General features: G+C 40.0%; 1 protein-coding gene across 2 annotated transcripts; it reads left to right on the plus strand.

The window, feature by feature from the left end:
- The first annotated feature begins 470 nt into the window (after positions 1 to 470).
- Positions 471 to 8,929, plus strand: LOC146817728 (uncharacterized). 2 transcript variants are annotated; one of them, XM_085609229.1, is made up of 7 exons: positions 471 to 518; positions 1,048 to 1,156; positions 1,241 to 1,348; positions 1,445 to 1,534; positions 5,387 to 5,467; positions 7,364 to 7,401; positions 7,500 to 8,929. In XM_085609229.1, the coding sequence occupies exons 3-7, from the start codon at positions 1,251 to 1,253 to the stop codon at positions 7,532 to 7,534; spliced, it is 342 nt and encodes a 113-aa protein (XP_085465355.1). In that variant the 5' UTR covers positions 471 to 518; positions 1,048 to 1,156; positions 1,241 to 1,250; the 3' UTR covers positions 7,535 to 8,929. The 2 variants fall into 2 exon arrangements, 1 of the variants encoding a protein (XP_085465355.1); XR_014962573.1 differs by having other exon boundaries at positions 1,422 to 1,534; positions 7,364 to 8,929.
- Positions 8,930 to 20,150: the final 11,221 nt, after the last annotated feature.

The following is a 20,150-nucleotide window of genomic DNA, read 5'->3' on the forward strand; positions in this document are numbered from 1 at the left end:
GAATTGGACTGGTGCAAGGTGGCCACTTTAACTAGTGACCAGCATATGCCAGGCCAACTTCTCACAGCGGAGGTCCCACCGCCCTACACCCTAATGGACCCCATAATGTCTAACAACTATCCCAAAAAGGTAAGATACAAATGCCTTGGGGATAAAACGGGAGCCATCATTTTGTTACAGTAAGTGTGGTATAATTTCGTCGCAGACGTAGAAACTCCCCAAAGGGAATGTTATCTTTTACATGAAAATTAAATAAATTCAAATAGGAGAGTAGTCGCATCCTTGGAGACACTGTAAACAAACAAACAGAACATATACGGTAAAGTCAAGTATTTTCTTATTGACTTCCAGGTCAAGATGGGCAGTGGTAGCACAAGTCGTATACTGGTCACGACTGTGCTCGTTTCAACCAATAGGAATGGAGGCTGCTTTATTTAAAGTTGACGTCCTCGCTTTAGGTCTTTGAACAAAAAACAACAAGGAGGACGAGTTTCAGGCGTACCGCTGCATCTTATCAGGTGAGAATAGGAGCAATAGTGTACGAGCGCCATGCGCTTGGGGAGAAGGAGGGCAGAGGTCTAGAAAGCCTAATTCTGCAGTTATGAGAAGGAGGGCAGAGGTCTAGAAAGACTAATTCTGCAGTTATGACTATATCCCCGGGGGAGCAGAGAATAACACAATTCTGGCTCCCGTTTTATCCCCAAGGCATTTGTATCTTACCTTTTTGGTATAGTTGTTAGACCTTATGTTTGCATATTAAATTGTTATCATGCACGTGGTAAAGTAAGCTGAGGGCAGGTAACATTGGCTCTCGCTTTTTGGTCTCTATAATTGTATCCCATTCCGTGCATCTAAACGTTTGTGTTAGAACACACACTAAATAGGTTCTATGCACAAGGCAAGGAAGGCTGATGGTAGGGTAGCATCGGCTCCTGCGCGCATATATATACATATCAAAGCGTGCATTTAAACATTTGATCTAGAATAGACGATCAATAGGTTCTGGAAAAAAATGTGATAGACATCTGTTATGTATTGTCTATACAGCACAAACCAGAGAGAGGAGGTGGAGTATTTGGAATCCCCCCGACCCATGAAAGAAAGAGAAGTTCGGTTGGTTTGTGAGCAGCCTGCATTCAATAAACGCGGAAGCAAGGTATGTCAATATAAGAGTAGAAGTTTAGGTCAATGCGCACATTTTAGAACTGGGTATCAAATACATATTATATTTATGTTGTAGGTGCTAATTAATGGTAGCTCTGTGGACGGGCAAGTTTAAAGTATCGAATCTAACAATCAAGCTAACGAGCCTGTGTGGGACCCACACAGATAATACTTACGAAGCAAGGTAGGAAGCTCTCCCTAAATGAATTATTTATGAGGGACACAATATATATACATTCAAATAGCGGACAATGTAGCTTTTCTTTCGTTTTTTGTTTAGTGACAAACTGGGGGCAAAAAGAAGAAATATATTTGGAAGAACCAATGTTTTGGACAATATAATAGCTGAAGGCTCCCCTCTCAAAAAAAGGTAATTAAATAGTCCCTAGTTGTTGTTCGTAAAAGAGTAGGAAGTGGGATGAGAAGTAAGGAGACTTATGACCTGGGATATACATGGAACTGGGCACACTGTTTTGTATGTTGCACTTGATTTTACTGATTAACTTGACAGAGAGGCAACTTGAGTACGCAGATGAGGAAATGAATTATTTGCATTGTGTAAATGTTTAATAATGCGAGTAAGAATTATGGAATATAGTTTTGTACCACAGCATCAATGTATATGGGTTGTTGTTTTTTTAGATCATTTGTGTATTAGACGGATATAAATATATTCCTATATGTAAGTTTGCCTCATACAGGACAATAACAGAGAAAAATTAATCTATGGTCTTGACAAAGATGGAATAACAAGTTTAACCATCGAAACGCGTTGACGTATATTGATTTACATAATCCTAGGGTTAATCAGATCCTGTGTTTGCAAAATGAGGAGTGCAACCAGGCCGGGTTTTTAATTAATTTTCCCATAGGATATGTTATATCCAAAGAGAGTGTAGTCTAGAAACTTATTTTTCTCTTGTGTTTATGTTGGTTTGTATTGTGATTTATGTCCTGTATAAAATTGTGATAATTTTATGAATTCTCTATATGAATTGTGCGATACATGTTTGTGAGACTTTAGCAATTTTTACCAGAATGATTTTTATTGGGATATTAATGACAGAATAAAACATGTTTTGTAATTTTTCTAATTGAATGAGTTAGTTCAAGTCAAAGTCCACTTTATTCGATTAATTAAAATCATAAAAGTATTCTACAACAAATATCATACATTCATATATCTTATGAAACAGGTTAAAACAGTATTAAACAGTAGGTGGATTTTAAAAGCAAGTTAAAAAGGCATTATTTACACAAAATTCATTACAGTTTGCACTCAACACTACAATAAACATGAATTCGAGTATCTGTCCTCATCTGTGATTCCAATCTTAACCTTGATCTCTTACGTCTAACAGATGCAGCCAAAAAGCTAGCAGTGCAATACATAATTACAGGGGAATGCATCATCTGTAAATATAACAACGCAGGCTTGTACTGCGTAAAACCCAGCTCCTTCAGAATTGATTTTAAATATCGGGTACGAGGTTCGTGATAAAAAGAACAGAAGAACAGAAAATGGGCATTATCCTGAGTGGAGAAACCATCGCATTTGCATGGGGACGATTCCTCGAGCTTACACCAGTCTTTCTCGTCCCGCAGAACCATATAAATTTGGTTAAAACGGAATTTGGACAGTAGCCACCTATGAAAAGAATTAGTGACCACTGACAAATAAGGAGCCAACTCAAAAGATGGGGTTATCAATACATGAGCCCTCACAGAGGGTTTACATAACTCATCCGCTTCGCGCTCGGCCATACGTAATCTGATGAAATTGGTCTTCACCCACAGCAAATCAGCTTTGCACAGGGATTCTGGACTATTAAAGATTTCAGGGCGTCCCAAATGTGCGGCCATAGATTCAATATATGACAGCCACTGAATATCCCTCCTGTGATCTAATATAAGACAGTCTTTGATTATCCTGTGATTAAGGCTGAGGTTCGGGTTAAGCCAGAGCTTGATCCACATCAAGAGTGGAGCTAGATTGATTATATCTAGAATGTAACCCAAACCCAGCTCAAGATGTAAAGAGTAAAGAGTTAGTTAATGATTTTATTTTTTGGAATGAGCTGTTAATGACAACAGTGTGGGTGGTAATAGTTATATCCCAACCTAGTAGTGGGCTAGGTGGTATCATATATACTGGTGTCCAAGGGATTGTCTGTTCAAACTTGCTAAGGGTACCCTATTCCCTTGGTCTCAACAAGGGGTCTCTCTCTGTCTTATAGATTAATTTATTTGCAAGGGCTTGAGGGTAGAGTTACACCACATTTGCAGTTATTTAATGAGATTATTTTCCCCCATGTTCTCTGACTAGGGCAGCTTTGAGAGGGGGTGTTGTTGCCAGATTTTAGTCATTTTTGGAATTATGCCCTGTTAATTCCTGAAGTCTGATTACTCTCTGGGAGGGAGTTGCCAAGTGTGGCACACTACAGGGAGTGTTAGGAACTGGTTGAATGGTATTGACCTGGAAGCTGATAAAAGTATGCGATAAGGCAGAAGATATTAACTACTAGTCAAAACATGCTCAGTCTTGGAGAGTATGCTCTCTAATTTTAGAGGCAAAGGTCTGCAATAATGTCCTTGTGCATGATTAAAATAGACCTTAAGCGGATTTTGGAAGACAAACAGCCCTAGCAAAAAAACCTTGTTTGAATGCTCTGTATTCTGGAGTCTTTTGAGAAGACAAATATTCAAACTAATGATTACATAAATGTGAGCTTATCCAGATTAAGATGCTCTTTCTTGTTGTTTGGTGCAGGCTTGTTCTTTAACATAGCTTCTCTGTCATACCATGGGACCTCCTGGAGACTATTTTCTGAAAGGTTGATCCTTTGATCATTAGTAAGACCTGTCCTGTGCAATGGGAAGGCTGATTTATGTGGGTGATGTTAAGTGAAAAAAGATCACAGTGCCTGGTTTCTTTATGTATCAGTATTTTGTTTCTGAATACCTTATGGATAGATTGAAATCCCAAATCAGTGTTCATATTACTCCAAAGTGTTGGTCCAAGTACCTTGATAATCAGTAAACCTGTTTTTTCTTTTAACTTCTGGGGTTGAATCAAGAATTCGAAGGGGAATTGGGGATATTGAGACTGGGGCAGTTGTACTGTCAGGAGACAGTATTCAAAATTACGTTGAGCCCCTGTCTCAGAATGTCTTTTGTGTCTTAAGTGTGATTCCAAGGCTTTCAAAATCTGGAACATTAAATTATTGCTCCATCCACAAGGTGAGAGCAGATAAAGAGGACTTAAGGATGTGGAAAGTGTTTTCATGCTTTTTCATTTTGAGACATGTCAAAGCAGGCAATCGAAAATTCTGATGTTTGACTATAATAACTTTTTACAACTGAGTTTTTGCTGCTCATGCTAACTCTGCTCCCTCAATGTGCCCATCTTTGAGGGGAGGCAAGATGAGCCTTGGCACTAGACACGTAGATTTTGAAAACCAGCTTGCTTTATATTTTTGTTATCTATAGAGGCCTCCTGCCAGCTCTAATTAGCGAACATATGCAACTGCTTGTATTCAGGGTGAGAGAATTGTCTTTAACAGAATATACATTTGCACATTGCCTTTGCTCAGGGGGCTGTCTCCATTGCCTTTGTAGGAGAATCCTCCAATGACATGGACTTGTTCTTACATTACAATTAATAAAGGACAAAAAGTTGCAGGATATTCTGGGTGCACTTTGCATGAGATATCTTTCAGTGGACCACCTTAGCTAGCTTCCATACAGCTGGCAGTGTGCCAGATGATAGAGAGAGAGGTTACAAACTTTATGATTCACCAGATTGATTACTTCAACTGCAGCTGCTAATACTGCAGGGGGAGAGGAGTCCAAAGGAGTGCCAGATTTGCATTTCACAATTGTGGCTGCAGATTGCTCAAGGAAAATCGTACTGAACTGAGCAAAATTACCGTTATCACAAGGCTTCACAGGTGGAGGTACAGCAAACAACGTTGGAAAATTCATTTAGATAGCAACGATCTTAACCACAAATAAATCTGCAAGCCTGTTCTTTAGAGGGGGCAGTTACCTTTCTGGAGGCCTAAGGGGAAAGAAAAGATTTAGCAGTCTGAAAGCTGACCTGGGGACTACTGGATGCAGCACTCATTTTAACTGTTTAATGGAGGCATTATAGAGCCTGAGAGCATTTTTATATCTGTTTTTGCTGTCCAAAGAGTAATCTTTATGCCACTCTCCTCTTTAGTTTTTGCACACTCATTTCAACAGCCAAAGACAAGATGAACCAGGCGGAAGAAGCACCTTTGCACCTCTCCTTCTTCTACTGGTAAGGGACCAAAGAATCAGTGGCCCATTAAAAGTTGTGTACATATGGTCCAAGTTGTTCATGGTCCCTTGTGAACTCTTTTTAACATTTTAAATGCCATCAAATCACTAAATTATTGTTTACCCCTATATCAAAAGGCTCTTAAAACTTGATGTTTTAAGCATCGTCATTGCTACTATTCTGCACTCTTTGCCTGAACACATTAAGGTGATGCTGCTGTTGTGTGGGCAGTCCTAGCTGGTTTTAACATTGCATTCTGTTTTTTAACTAACCCCATGTGCGTGATAACAACAATCTTTTCAGAGATACCTGTCACTACTCTGGAATGAGGGAATTGCGAAAATAGCCTTCATATGCACATCTACTAATCTTTGTACTCAGTGTTGTGGCCAACACGGGCCAGAATTTAACCTTGATGAGTTCCACAGTGAATTAAAAACAGTGATCGTCTTTCTAATCACAAAGAACGCTACCCTCTTTTCTTGGAACATTGAGAAAATCATTTGACAAATGATGTAAGTAGCGATTTACAACTGAGCCCTGAAGAATTCCCAAGAAGGGACAAAACGCATTGTCTACTTCTGGAGGATGGATTTCAGAAAAAGAATAAAGGATTATAGAACCTGCAAAAGTGACTCTGTATATTTAATTGCGTGCCATAGAATATTGGTTTTGTAAATACGTTGATTGACAATTGAGTGCATTTTGAAAAAGACTGTCTCATTCCTAATGCTTTAATAGTGACATTTGGAGAAGAAAGTGGGTGCTGATCACTATCTGTGTTTTACCCATTCTGTCTCTGTGGGTAAATGTGATAGTACATTGTGGCTAGGATTCTTATGAGATAGCCATGTCACCAGTCAGTGAAATAATTAAACACAGCCAAAAGATGAAATATGATTTTAACATTACCAGGTTCACTTCAGTGTATAAAATATTAACCATGCTTCTAAACCCTGCACCTTTAAAACAAAGTAAGAAGAAACAATATTTTAGTGACATCCCAAAACGACAACACTCAAGCAGATTAATTTTAGACCAGTCTCTCTTGCTACTACATTGCATGACAAAGTTGCATTGTTTTAGCCCTTCAGAAAGAAACAAATATGACTCAATCTTTCTGACTTTACTTTCTTTAAATGGTGTTTTAAATTGTGGTTGTGCAGGTGTTTGCGAGTGTTTTAATGCTTACAGGGACAAAGGCTGTTTACTTTTTGGTGGGTTTTTTATCAGTTATTATAGGTTTAAACCTAAAACAGGAGAGCCTACTTATGGCAAAGGTATGAACTCCATAATATTGGCCTCCATACATTGCAATGCAGATTTTACATAGACCTGGTGGGCAGAAAATCATGATGTTATTAAAGACATGGAGGGAGAACCCCAAATTCTTCAACCTTACTTTAGCAGCTCTCTCTGGTTACTGGTTTTGCATTGTCTATACATCAGCTTCAGAACCTAGTCTGTACTGCTAGAAAATAAGCAATGCTTGTGGTCCCATTTTCTTTGATCTCTCTCGCTCTCTCTCTCTCCTTCCATGCACCCAACTACTTACTCCCTTTTTTCATACCTTAACATTCCCTCTTTCCCAGTGTGGACGGAGCAGGGTGTGGCTTAATTCATAGGTAAGGTTATATACCTATAAGACAGTGCGCATGGTATTAGCACATATACCTTCCTAGTCCTTGGTTTTCTATAATACCCACTTATTGGAAATGTAATCACAACATCTTAACCTTGGATTGTTTCCACTCAACTAGAAATCTTTTGTTTGGTGACTCTCAAAAACGTTCAAAATGTTCTCTGCACTAATTATAAGCAATAGTTCTGGTGACGTAATTTCTAAAACGGCAACATAATCGTGTCTTGAATCCTGTTCTCTTCTTCTTCCCACAGGTGTTCTTATAAGATATGTGGTTACAACGCACCACACAGTAAGAACGTTCCCTTGCTGAGAACTTGAGCATTACTTCACTTTGATGCTTGAACAGATAGCTGCTTTATTCTTCTTTCTTTATTTTCTTGTCTTGAGGGCAACCATTGGTGAGAGGATGCAAAGAAGAATAAAAGGACAAGACCGGAGAGCTCCAAGTGAAGCAGGAGTTCAGGAAAACCCAATCAGTAATGAGGATCAACAGAAGCTTCTGCCTCTGTGGTGAGAGTCTTAATAAGAAGCAATAAGTCATTACTGGGAGTGGTTTCAATAGAAAACTGCCCCCAAGATGACTGCTGCTCTCGCAAGATCTCAAAGTACAGCAAGAGCGAGGTCATGACTTTCCTAGTCAGGTTTCCAAAATGGTGTGAGCCCCTGCCAGTCACCTCCACCTTACTCCACACGTTTGTCGTCCAAGGGTCCCCATACTGGTTGGACACTTCTGACACCCAGACTGGTGTCTCAGACTAAAGTGGGACCTACTACGTTGCAGCAACTTAGTCTATTCATAGAGCCCACCATGAGACATTCTACCACTCAGTCTTCTCCATGCCCTAAAAGAGGACAAGCGACACTTCAGATACTGCACTATTCTATGCAGTCTTAGTACCCAACTATGAAATGGGACTTTCAATTAAAGAGTTTTTAACAAGTTACATAGGTGCTGCAGGAGGTGGCCAATTAGGCTGTAAATAGCTCACAACAACCCATTTAGTAGCACAAAGATTTAACATTTTACTTGAGAGGATGGCTCTTAGCTTTATTCCAGAGACCAAGGGTCTCCTTTCCGTCACTGTTGGTCTTGAATGCTTTTTTGAGAGATTTGAATGGACAGGTGATCCTGAACCTGCTCATATCCAGCAACAATCTTTGGTTTCAGTACCAACATATTCGACAATATTGGTATTTGATAGCCAAATAATGTAGCTCCTTCCAATTGACTACATATCTCTGAATCAAACTAGATAATCAATTTGATCCAATAAAACACACTGACTCTTATTTTAATAGATCAAAACAACAACTTTAAGGGACTGAAGCAGAACAGGGCTATAAAGCATACTTAGATTGCAGTTGATCGACTAGTCAAAAGTAATATTGGTCTGATGTTCAAATGTCTTACATAATCTGTGTGAGTTGTATATTTTTCACAACTTTACTGAGCACTGTGCTATATGCACTTTCTAAACTTTGCATATGTATCCCTCAGGATAATAACTAAGTACACATGACTAGATGGTTTGCTTAATAATAGTGTCCCTCTCTTCTTTGTGGCTATAGGCAATAACATACGCTTGCTACAATTACATTTCTATTAGTTATTGTACTAATCTATGTATTGTCATGTTTACAATTATAAGACATCTTGATAGCAATGAATCCCAAGACTTACTGAATAATATTATCCTTGTTATCATGTTCTTGTTCAGCATAAGGGTGTGTTACATTTTCCCCACAGTCATTATATTTATAATTCTTTTGTAAGGATTTACAAACACACTAAAAGTATATACGAAAGTGTCAGAGATTTACACACTGAACGATGTATCTTAGTGATGAGACCATTGGACTGTATTGCAAAGTGTATTTGGAGGATGAAAATATTGAGGACTGTTTTGATCATAGCTATAGTTCTTCTCATAATTTTGATCTCATCCAATAGCCTATTGTCACTATTAAATGTATTGTAGGAGCAAGGGAACTACGCCAACCTATACCTTAGCGGCTTTTTATGATAAAAAACTTTAATAAAAATAGGGAAGATGGAGAAGGTAAGGATGTGTTTTGTTTAGAGTGTGGCATTTTCTGTTAATGAACAGGGTTGTGCAATAAATTAGAACAAGAAGGAGATTTGAAAAACTGAAAAATCTTAATGTTTGACTATATTAACTCCTATCTACCATGTTTATCTGCTAATGCTAATTCTGCTCACCCAATGTTCCCTGGAACTTGAGACGTGTGATTTGCAAGCTAGCTTGTTTAGACACAAGAACTTGATCTTCAACTGTCCAATGACCTCCAAAGAGACTCACAAGGGATAGATTGCTGGCCTCCTGTTCAGAGCCAGAGGGACACAAAAGGCTTCCTCTAACTTGAACCCACACATAGACTCAGCCTGAGTGAGCCTTGATCCTCCAAGTGGTGCCTCTTCAGACCTAGACCCTTGGAAGTGGTGCTGAACGTGCTAAAATAGCCTCAATACAAAAGGTATGATTTAAAAAAAATATTGGCTAAGAACTGCTCTGGGAACCTGTAGGAGACCTGCTTGCATATCACGCTGAGGTACATCGCCAGTTGAATTGACTTAATGGCTCCTCCCACTACGTTCTTCTCCGCAGCAGCAAATCCTTTTCCACTGTCCTTCGCCAAAGAGGTATCCGACCTCATGGAACTGTCTTTGGCTACAGTCCTCTGCCTCGTCCTGCTGAAGATTTTTGACTTCCATTTCTGTAACTAAGTCCGAATGTAGAAATCTTCACTGTGGCTTCAACCCAAGGCCATGCGATGACGATATTCCCCCCTCAGACAATTCCTGCAGCTTTACCTTCTTAGAACATTTTCTTCAAGAATTTTTCTATGTCAGAAGGCAAGCACTGACCAGGCCCAATCCACTTCTTGTATCCAAGCTGCGCTCTGTCGCAATCAGCCATATTATTCGACTTTGAGCCAGTCTCACACAACTAGATGTCTGCGGTTGGCGCTTTGATCTTTTATGCATTCGTTTTTACAAAAAACGTTAACAATTTATATCTCCAGTTCTATTGATTGAATTTGTTGTTGTTTGAGTGGCAAATAATTTATGGAAATTTACTCTTAATTTTGAAATTGTTTGGGATTTTTCTTGTGTTGTGTTTTCACGTTAATGCTGTTTGTGTGCTGCATAAATCCTTTACACATTATCTCTAAGTTAAGCCTGACTTCTTTTTGTGGCAAGCTACCCAGGCTTAAGCACAGGTTAATTTTGCGAATTTTTGTATGGTTCACCCTCAAGGGACTGTGTCTGTTGCTTGACCAGGGCTCAACCAACAACCTAATTTCCAGCAGAGTGCCATTCAGAAATAGGAAGGCTTCCGGTAGCACATAGTGCTTGTTGTAACTGGATTCTGGGTGAACGCACGTGGAGTGAAAAGCATAGGCTATCAATATAATTTTTTTTTTTTGGTAGGCAACACATCCGTATTTTAAGGGGCCTATCCCATTTTTCCTGCAATTATAGACAGTTTATGTTTTTTGTAGAATGAGTTCCCATGACAATACACTCTTCCAATTAATATGGGGAATGTAACAGAAACATAATTGTCACATGGTTTTCTCATTATTTTTTGTAGAGCTAAAGTATAGGGAGCACTTGTGAACAGCCTATATCTGGCAATGATTTTCCATTGCAGTTTGGATTCAAATATATATCCTTAATGGCACATTAGGGGGCATATTTACAAGGCCTCTGCGCTACCGGAGCATCACTTTTTTTTAAGCTCACAATCCTGAGCCATATTTACAAGGCCACGCAAAAGGCACCCTGTGTGGCCTTTCAAGGCCTTGTAACTATAGTACCCTTTCACTAATTACCCTGACATCAGAAGGTGTCCTCAGCAGCTAACATTAGAGTACAGATTTTGATTATATTGGATTTCTTCACGTATTACTCTTGTTCTGGATTCAAAAGGTGCACGCTCTAGATCTCCTCCTTGGTTTTTATTTTTCATGGATTCACATCTAGCTCTTCCTCACATAGATATCTTTCAGTGTCCAGCTGCACTGAACGGATATGATGAAAGAGTTTGGCATGATTTGAAGAGACATTGTCAAGCAGAATGACGAGGCCTCATTTGTACCGCGACATAGAGTTAACGGTTTAATAAAGAATATCTTGTTTAGAGGTTCTGCCATGTTCAATGTTTATTGTTTTGTTCCAGGGTGTAGACCTGTATGAAATTTCACATGCTATCTTTGCAGATAACAAAGTATGGGTTAACCTGGTCAATGAATGCAATTGCAATCACATAGATCAATGCTGCCTCCTTTTGGGAAACTGTGAGTTATGGCCATCCTGTTTACAGACTTTGACTCTCTAAAAAACTAGAGATTAAAAAAATGCGTAAGATATTAAACCAACTAGCAGTGATAAATCCTTTTTGAAAACCTTGCTTCTGGTTTCCAGGGAAACATGTTTTATCAACAACATTGCCCTACATTTTACAAATACGTTTTACACTACAAATCCATGCTGCATAGGAGTCATTCCATCACTGTACCATACAAAGTTGATATATGAGTTACAAATATAGAAGGGGAAGGTGTCTCACTTACCTTGTGATCCGGAACTCTAAGTTCTGCTATCCACAGCATTGGGGAGGGCAGGGCTCAGTGATAAAACATTCCTATAATAGGAAACAATCACATGCATTAATTTTTTGCATTGGACAGTATGATTATTAATTGGCGTAGATGGATGTTGACCGCTCTTATGAGGGCTAAGATCTGCATATTGTGGCATTGCCATATAACACAGATACCCTCCCATCAAGAATGGTTAACAGAACTTTATTGATTACCTACGTAAGAGTATTAGAGTCCAAGATCAAATTCAGGTATTTTATGAGATTTGGGGTTAATTTTTAAGCCTATATGAACTCTAGCTATCTTTCTCTTAAGTAAAGTACACTTCCTTATCCTCTTAGCTGTGATGATAATTGACATGCTTTCATCTGTGGTCTAAGTCTGGGATGGAATTTCTGAGGTTGGTGACTTAATTAATTTTTTGGTGGGATGTATGTTATGTTGTGTGTGGGGACCTTTTACCTTAGGAATTGCTTAAAATGTGCTTGTTGAGCGAGGCAGCTCTTTTGTTTCTAATTGGATTTTTTTTTCTGAAACTCTTCTTGTTGTTTTTTGGGGTGCTTTTTAGTACAAGATGTATATTAGTGTTGATTATTTGGTATTTCATTGCAGTTGTTATTAGGTACAATGAAAATTTCAGTATAGAAATGTATAAAAAAATAAAATCAACTGCAGCCATCTTTACCTTCTCCTCAATTGAATAAAGAATCTTCTGACAACTGCTGACTGAAATGAATAAAAAAAGTGTGCAGGGCAAGGATCGAGGCCCAAGCCTCTAAACCAAGGAACCTGATTACAAAAGTATCTTTTTTCAAAATGTAGGTTAGGTTATGTATATTATATATTTATTTTTTAACATTCTTTGTGTTGTCTTATGTGTTAAGTGTTATTTGTTGTATGTTATTTTTATGTGTTATGTTATGTTCTTATGTCATATCATGCTATGGTCTAAGCCACAGGAAAATCGTAACCTCTGCATTTTCCTCATAAATCTGAATTTGCCTTACTGGCTGCATAATATTCTGCAGCGTAAGTACACAGAAATGTTGATAGCTCAAATGGATAAAAATTTCCAAAAAAAAGTACACAGAGGGTGCAATGTGGCATCATGTTTACTCGTCACCTTCAGCTGTGTTTGCAGTAATTCGCTATTTGAACAGGTTACAAAGTTGCCTTTAAGAGTGTAAACATTCCCATTTGATGAATTTCGAGAAAAGCTTTTGTCTAGCGCAATACACAATAACCTTAACTTCCTAAATATAATTCAAACAAAGCTGCTCCATGTCTTGAATGCTATAGAGCCTCCTAGTGAGACCCATGCATTGTAAATCTGAAATGTATCATACTGTTTTGCATAGCTGTTTTAAAGGAGAGAGGCACTGAAAAAGAATATTGTGATAGAGGCACGCCTGGATGGTACTCCACAAGCATTTAAAGGTTACCCATTATGCCCTGCAGCTGATTCCAGCTGTTGGCACTGTATCAGGCGGTGTCTAGCTCCTCTAGAAGAAAATACTACAAGACTCCAATTTAAATCTTAATTCAGTATCAATCCCCAATAATCATTCTGCTCTTATGTCTGCTAATAATGCTTTACTTCGTGAAAACAGAAGAAAGGGTTAGAAAAGAATTGTGTGTACTATATTATTCCGGAAATATGTGTTACTTCTCGGCACGGAATTCCTGAAGCCTTGGGGGCATATTTATTAAGATTTAATGCCAGGGTGTGTCACTTTTGTGGTACAGCCCCGATACGGAATCATTTTTATTATTCACTAAGCCATGCACAGCCACTGCCTTGCATTACATTACATTGGGGAGACGATCCATGAGTGGAATATGGATGTCCCATGCATCCCACCATGGATTTTGGTGCATTCCCAGATTTACAAAGACTTGTAAACCTGGAAGTGCTTCAAAATGCTACACCTTACCCAGTGAGGCCTAACGAGGAGAAATATATTTATTTTTTCTTGTTATTTCCTCTTTCCACATGTGCTGCATGCAGCACACATAGAAAAAGGGAAACACCATTAAGGATTTATTTTTTGCAGGAGGGTGTGCCTTCCTGCACAAAAAAATACCGCCTGTAACATATACACCCTTGAACAATGGTGCAAGGAAGGGTGCCTGCGTTGGCACCAGGAGGCCGCAGAAATGTACCATATCTTAGTTGACATGGCACATTTCTGCTGTGTCCCTTTTATGTAATGCATTGAAGCAACTTTGCCTGCTGCCCTGCTTTGCGTGAAAAATTAGCAAATCTGCCTGTTTATGTTGATCGTTCACCTTTACACTGATAACCAAATTGCACCTAAACTTAGCAAACAAACCAAAAGAATGTAGGACAGGCTGCAATTTAAAGTGAAGCTCTTCATAAATAATAACGGAGTAGATTACTTAGAAATAATAGAAAGAAACCTATTATTAAATAAATAATCCTACCAAAGTCCCTCAAAAGACTGACACAAAATCTAGACCAACATAACTAATCATTTTTTTATCCATAATAAGCATAACATTTTATTACATCTCTCTAGAAATTAAATACAACAATATTACTTAAGAATGACAAAATTAAAAAAATAGAAATTATTTAAACAAAAAACGTCACTTTCACCAACCCAAAAACTAAAAAACAAACCAAATCATCACATAAAATAAATACAACCCACAAACCATAAAATTCCAAATAGTAATCATATATTTACACAAACAATTAAGGGGCCGATTCCGATCCGGGTCGGAAGGGAACTGAAAGCGATCCGGCCGGAAAAACTACAAGCCGTACGCTTGTTTTCCGGCCGACTCGTACAACTGTACGAGCGAACAAGTACGATGCGAGCTACATGAAATTCACTGACCGAGTCGTTTCCGGGTCCGAACCGCTCCTTATGTCTCGGCCGGAAGCTAATCGTAGCGTGCCATGGATGCGATTCACGACCGAGCCAGTACGATGCACGCGTCGGACAGCCTGTGCGAGCCGGAGTGTCCGGCTCGCAAATCTTCCGGGTGGTTACCTTTGGGGGTCCGCGTCGGACCCCCTGTCATCCGCAGCCCTACGACTCAGACACAGGGGGAGATGCATGGGTCTCTCCAACACAGGCATGTACGGTGCGGATTGCACCGACGCGTACCCACTGTAGGAGGCGCACTTGTCCGCGACGTACCCATTCAGTCAATGGGAGCTCATGTACGCGTCGTACAACCGGCTCCCGTTGACTCCTATGGGAGTCCGACCGAACCGAGTCCGGCAGCATACGGCCGCATTGTACTCGCTCAGTCGGACTGCAGGACTCCGGCTCGGTCGGAAAACACTCCGGATCTGACTCGGTCAGAGTGCTTTCCGACCCGGATCGGAATCGGCCCCTAAAGATAACTTTTCCCACCCAAAAGAAATTAAATAAATAAGATTTACTGTTCTGTAGCTGCAGATCTTTATCTGTATCCATGTAGTCAAAAATATGAATCCACCAAAAATATTGTCCAACAAGCTGCCAGAAAATGAAAAATAAAACAAATATAATAGAGCTCTGTCAAAGCAATCCAAAGCATATAGGAACCATAAAAAACAAAAAAGTGTTTAAAATAAAGAAGCACTCCAGAAATACAGATAAAAGTTAAATCAATCTAAAAAGCATTAGTTTATTATGAACTGAAAGTGATTTCTTTAAAAAAAAAAAACCAGAAAGTCGCAATGCCCATAGGACACGTTTGTAAACAAAAACATGTAAAAAAGAAAACCTACCTGCAAGAGAATATTAAATTCCTAAAACTACTTTGGCATCACACTAAATCATAAAAATATAAGTAACATAACACAATTTAACATAACATGACAATACATTACTTAAAAAGTGTATGAAAACCTAAAACTACAACCGAGTGAAAAACAAAACTATTAATATAACTAAATGTCCAGAAAACCACAAACACTATAACTAACCTCTAGACCTCCCCCTACATCTCTCATACCCTTAAAACCATTTAAATAGCCTTAAAAAGGACGTACTTGTTCTGACGAATACCAGCACCTTACCGCGATTTGGATGCGGGAAAATAAAATAAAAATAACACAAATAGATCACAAAATAGAAGGTAGCGGTAAAAGAAAACATTTCCTCTAAATAAAATAAGGATGAGCTCCCTATAATAAATATCTAACACATGCCAAAAGTTGTAAAAAATGTTATAAAATTGTAAAGTATTAATTAAATAATAGTATAAAATACATACAATTGTTTTACATGTACAGAAAAAAATATTGTAGGAGGTTGGCTTAGAATATGATGCACAATTATTGAAGTGAAGCACCTTGCACTAATCCAGAGAACCCTTATGGTGATTTTAGTGGTTTTAGACAACCATAGAAGTCTCTCTAAATGGTAGCTGTGGAGAGCAGCCTTCAGGCGTAGTCCAGAAGTATTGTTAAGCAGCTTGTTTTACCAGAACTAATCGTATAGTGTAGGTTAAACGAAAAAGAACCACATAGTATAGTTAGAAAAATTGTTATATTTATTGTACACAATCACTAACACATTGGTATATCTCCTACCTATCAACAAAATACACACATTATTGTAAAAGTAAACAGGTAAGTAAGCACAAATACACAGTGGTCTCCAGGGGAAGACCACACCATATACTAAAGTAGTGGAATGCAAACTGCGACCGAAGTCGGGACTTGGAGCAGAAGACTCCAAAGAGCTGGGGACACAAGGAACCACCCATGTTCAGTGCCTGGAACCCCAAGGAGGCTGTGTGCAGAGTGGAAACACATCTGTGTACTCAATGCAAGTCAATGGGAAAGTTGCTGTTGCAGTTTTTAAGAAGAAATACCTTCTCCAGTGTACCCTGAAGAAACCCTTTGTCTCTCCAAGACAGAAGGTTGGAGAGTCACACCATCTGCGGATACCCCAGGAACCAGGATGCCTACACCAGGGAAGTCGGGTAACTAGGTGCAAAGTTACATCAGAAACCGTGTAGACTGCAATGGAGGACTTCAGTGCAGATGCCGTTGACGAAGAAGGTGAGTCAAGTGGTCCCAAGGGTGGAATCTTGAAGAGGAGTACCTGCAAGTAGAGAAGACAGAGTCTATACCACTCAGAAGTGACCAGGAGGCACGGATAAACAATGACCACTGACAATGATGGAAGATGCAGGAGTGATAAGGTGACCTTGTTGTTGCAGCTGTGAGGACCAGATGACGCTTTGGAAGATCAGGAGCGATTCACGAGCTGTCCCACATCGAAAGTCAAGAACCAGGGGGTCGGTGTCCGGCGGGAGCGCCAACAACCCTTGGCAGCAGCAACAGGAGGACCCACAAGCCGGAGGGAGGTACAGGAGTCGCAGGAGGACCTCGAGCTGCTAACCAAAGATACAGGCCCACAGTGTAGAGGATGAGATGAGGACAAAGATCTTGGCAGGACGAGATGCTGCAGGCTGGAGTTTTTTGTAGCCTGAAGATCTCAGGAGGACAACAAGCCTGGGCAACGGCAAGTCGACAGTGCTCAGGGGTTTTGTTCCAGCAGGTTCGAAAAGGAATACTGGCCTCAAACTTGCTGAGAAGACAGTGGAGGCCTCAAGGGAGTTGCAGAACCACCCCCTGTGTTGCAGGCCTTTAGGAGTCCGTAGGACGTCATGAGCAGCAGACCAGTCAGCTTGGTTGGGCCTGCAGATGCAGAGGAGTGACTCCTTCACTCCAAGGGGGATTACTTCGGATGCCTTTGATGCCCACAGGCCTGAAGAGGAACCTGGATGAAGTACAGGCACAGACGATGCAGAAGACTGGCTGGACAATGAGCCCAGGAACAGCAGGAGTCTTCCTTGATGCAGTCTCTGTTCCAGGCAAAGGCCAACGAAGTCCACGGTGCCCAGACAGTTGAAGTTGAAGTGGTTTCGGATTTGAATCTTGTCCCACAACAAATCTGAAGAGTTAACCACAGGTAAGCCCTTAACTACCCCAGGGAAAGGGTTGGGATGATTCAAGGATCCCTCTCAGAGGAGGGGCTGGACAGAGGGTAGGATACTCCCATGTCCTTTGTCCAGTTTCGCACCACAGCAGGAGCCAACAGCTCACTGATCTGGCTCAAACTGCAGTATGCAAGGAGGGCACCAAATGTGCCCTTCAAAGCAGTCTGGTGGCGCTGGCAAATGCCCCCACCCCAGCACAATACAGTAAGCCTTGTCTGGGAGGAGGTCGTCACACCTCCCTGTGAAAGGAAACATATTGTTCTACCTTACCCTGCTTGAGCACAGCAGCAGGAGGGCAGAATCATGTCTGTGGTCGGCAGCAGCACTAACTTGCTGTTGGACCCCAAAAGGATGGTACAGGTAATACAAAGGGTTACACTAGGGGAGCCCCCCAGTCCATGGGATCCTACATCCTATACTGGAATCGGTGTTGGGGTAGGATTCCAACATGTTTGATACCAAACATGACTGGTTTCGGTGCAGCCAGTATATAGTTAGACATCTTATATTTTACTTGATGTCCACTATATGTATTAAATGGCTGACAGCACTTACAAAACTGGACAATCTATTCTGGGGTTTGTAGGGAGTGTCCTGCTCATGCACAGCACCCTCGCACTTATAACCTAGCACCCAGACATCAGGATTAAAAGGCCTGCCTTAGGGGTGACTTATAGGTTTTAAGTGCCATGACCTCAGCTATAAGGAGACTTATATCTGTTGTAAGTGGTGCTAGTACCACCTTTCACCGGCTACACTTGCAGGCCTGTAGTCACTGTTTGAGTGGTCTTTCATGGGTGGCATAATGTATGCTTAGTGTATGTCATGGTGCCAGAACCATGGGTAAGGGCTGTAAAAGCCAGATTTACATGAGTGTGTACATTTTGTTATGAATACAGGTCCTTCAATCAAACAAGAGGAGCTAAAGAGGGGAAATGTGCCAGAACGCCCTCCAATCAACAATAGTTTCAACACAAAAAGTACTGGCACACAGTAGCAAATATTTATTTTTGTTCTGGAATGGGTGGAGGGAGTGTGCTTTATCACAAACCACCAGCGCTCATTATATTATATGGTATCACCCCATCCAGTATGCTACAAAATTAAAAATTGTGTAAGTCAGTAAAGAAAGAATGAAAGAAGTGTGAAGTCAGTCCACAGATTGATAAGCTCTACACAAACCCTCAGTGATGAAGAGGTGAAAAAATGTGTAAAGAGAGAGAGAGTACCTCACGTGCGCACCACCAGAGGAGCTACTGGTTGGTTCTCACCAGCTTGCCCACGTCTATTTCATCATTGGTAACTCTCTCTCAAGAAAAATGTGTGCAGTGTCCAGTGAAAAAAAAACACATAACACAAGACGGTGTAGTGTGAAAACAAAGAAACACACAAACTGTGCGAACAAGAACAGTAAAAAAAGGGGGGGTTTTAGACTCTCAAATATTTGTTTATTCTGGTTAGGAGTCTATCCCGCTGTTTAAAAACACAGCATGTTGCATACCTTGGTAATGACGGCCAACATGTTTCATTGCCAGTTAATTTGTGGCAAATTCATCAGGGCAAGAAGGGGTCAAGGATCACCTTCTCTGGACACACACCTTTAAAACGGACTAGTTGGAGCTATGGGCCCACATACCAGCCACCAACCAGTCGCAGGGGCGTTCTAACCTCTTTACTTTCGCCTTCCTGCTCTGCAAAGCACGACCGTTGTTAGTGCCTGCGTCCTGTAACTTTACACCCAGGCGGTAACTCAGCACTGGAACCAGGAATACAGGTCCCACAGCTCTGAACAAAGTCATGCACATCCTTGAATTGTAAATTTCAACAAAACCAGTTTATACAAGACTGGTGTACCCATGCCCTAGGTACCTCAGTACCATATATTAGGGACCTACTGGGGTACACCAGTAGCCAATTGTGGAGGTACCAAAGTACTTAACATAACACATTTAGGGAGGAAGCACAGTGAATGGGGTCCTGATTAGCAGGATCCCAATCAGACTAGTCAGAAAACAGAATAACGCCATCAAAAACTGGGGGCAACCATGGAAGCAGATCCTACTTTCCTACACATATGTTAAGATTATGTTGAAAAAATGTATATAAAACAATTTAAGAAATGTTAAAAAATGTTATTCAATGTTAAAAAAAGTGCAAAATGTACAGCATACACTACTATTTAAACATATTTTACATTTGTTATTTAATAATAAACAATCATTAAAAAGGTTTCATTTATTTAACTATACATGAATGTACATTTTCAAGTTTCAAGTTCATGTTTATAAATGTGAAATGATACATTAAACAATCTTTGAAACATAAATAAAATGAGAAAGTTGTGTTTATTCTATATATATATATATATTTAAATGAAGTTCGCCACCAACACCAGTCTTTCAAGGACCAAAGGACGAAAAGCGGACCACAAAAGTC

This window comes from Triturus cristatus, chromosome 6, assembly GCF_964204655.1.
Source record: "Triturus cristatus chromosome 6, aTriCri1.1, whole genome shotgun sequence".
NCBI classification, from domain to species: Eukaryota; Metazoa; Chordata; class Amphibia; order Caudata; family Salamandridae; genus Triturus; species Triturus cristatus.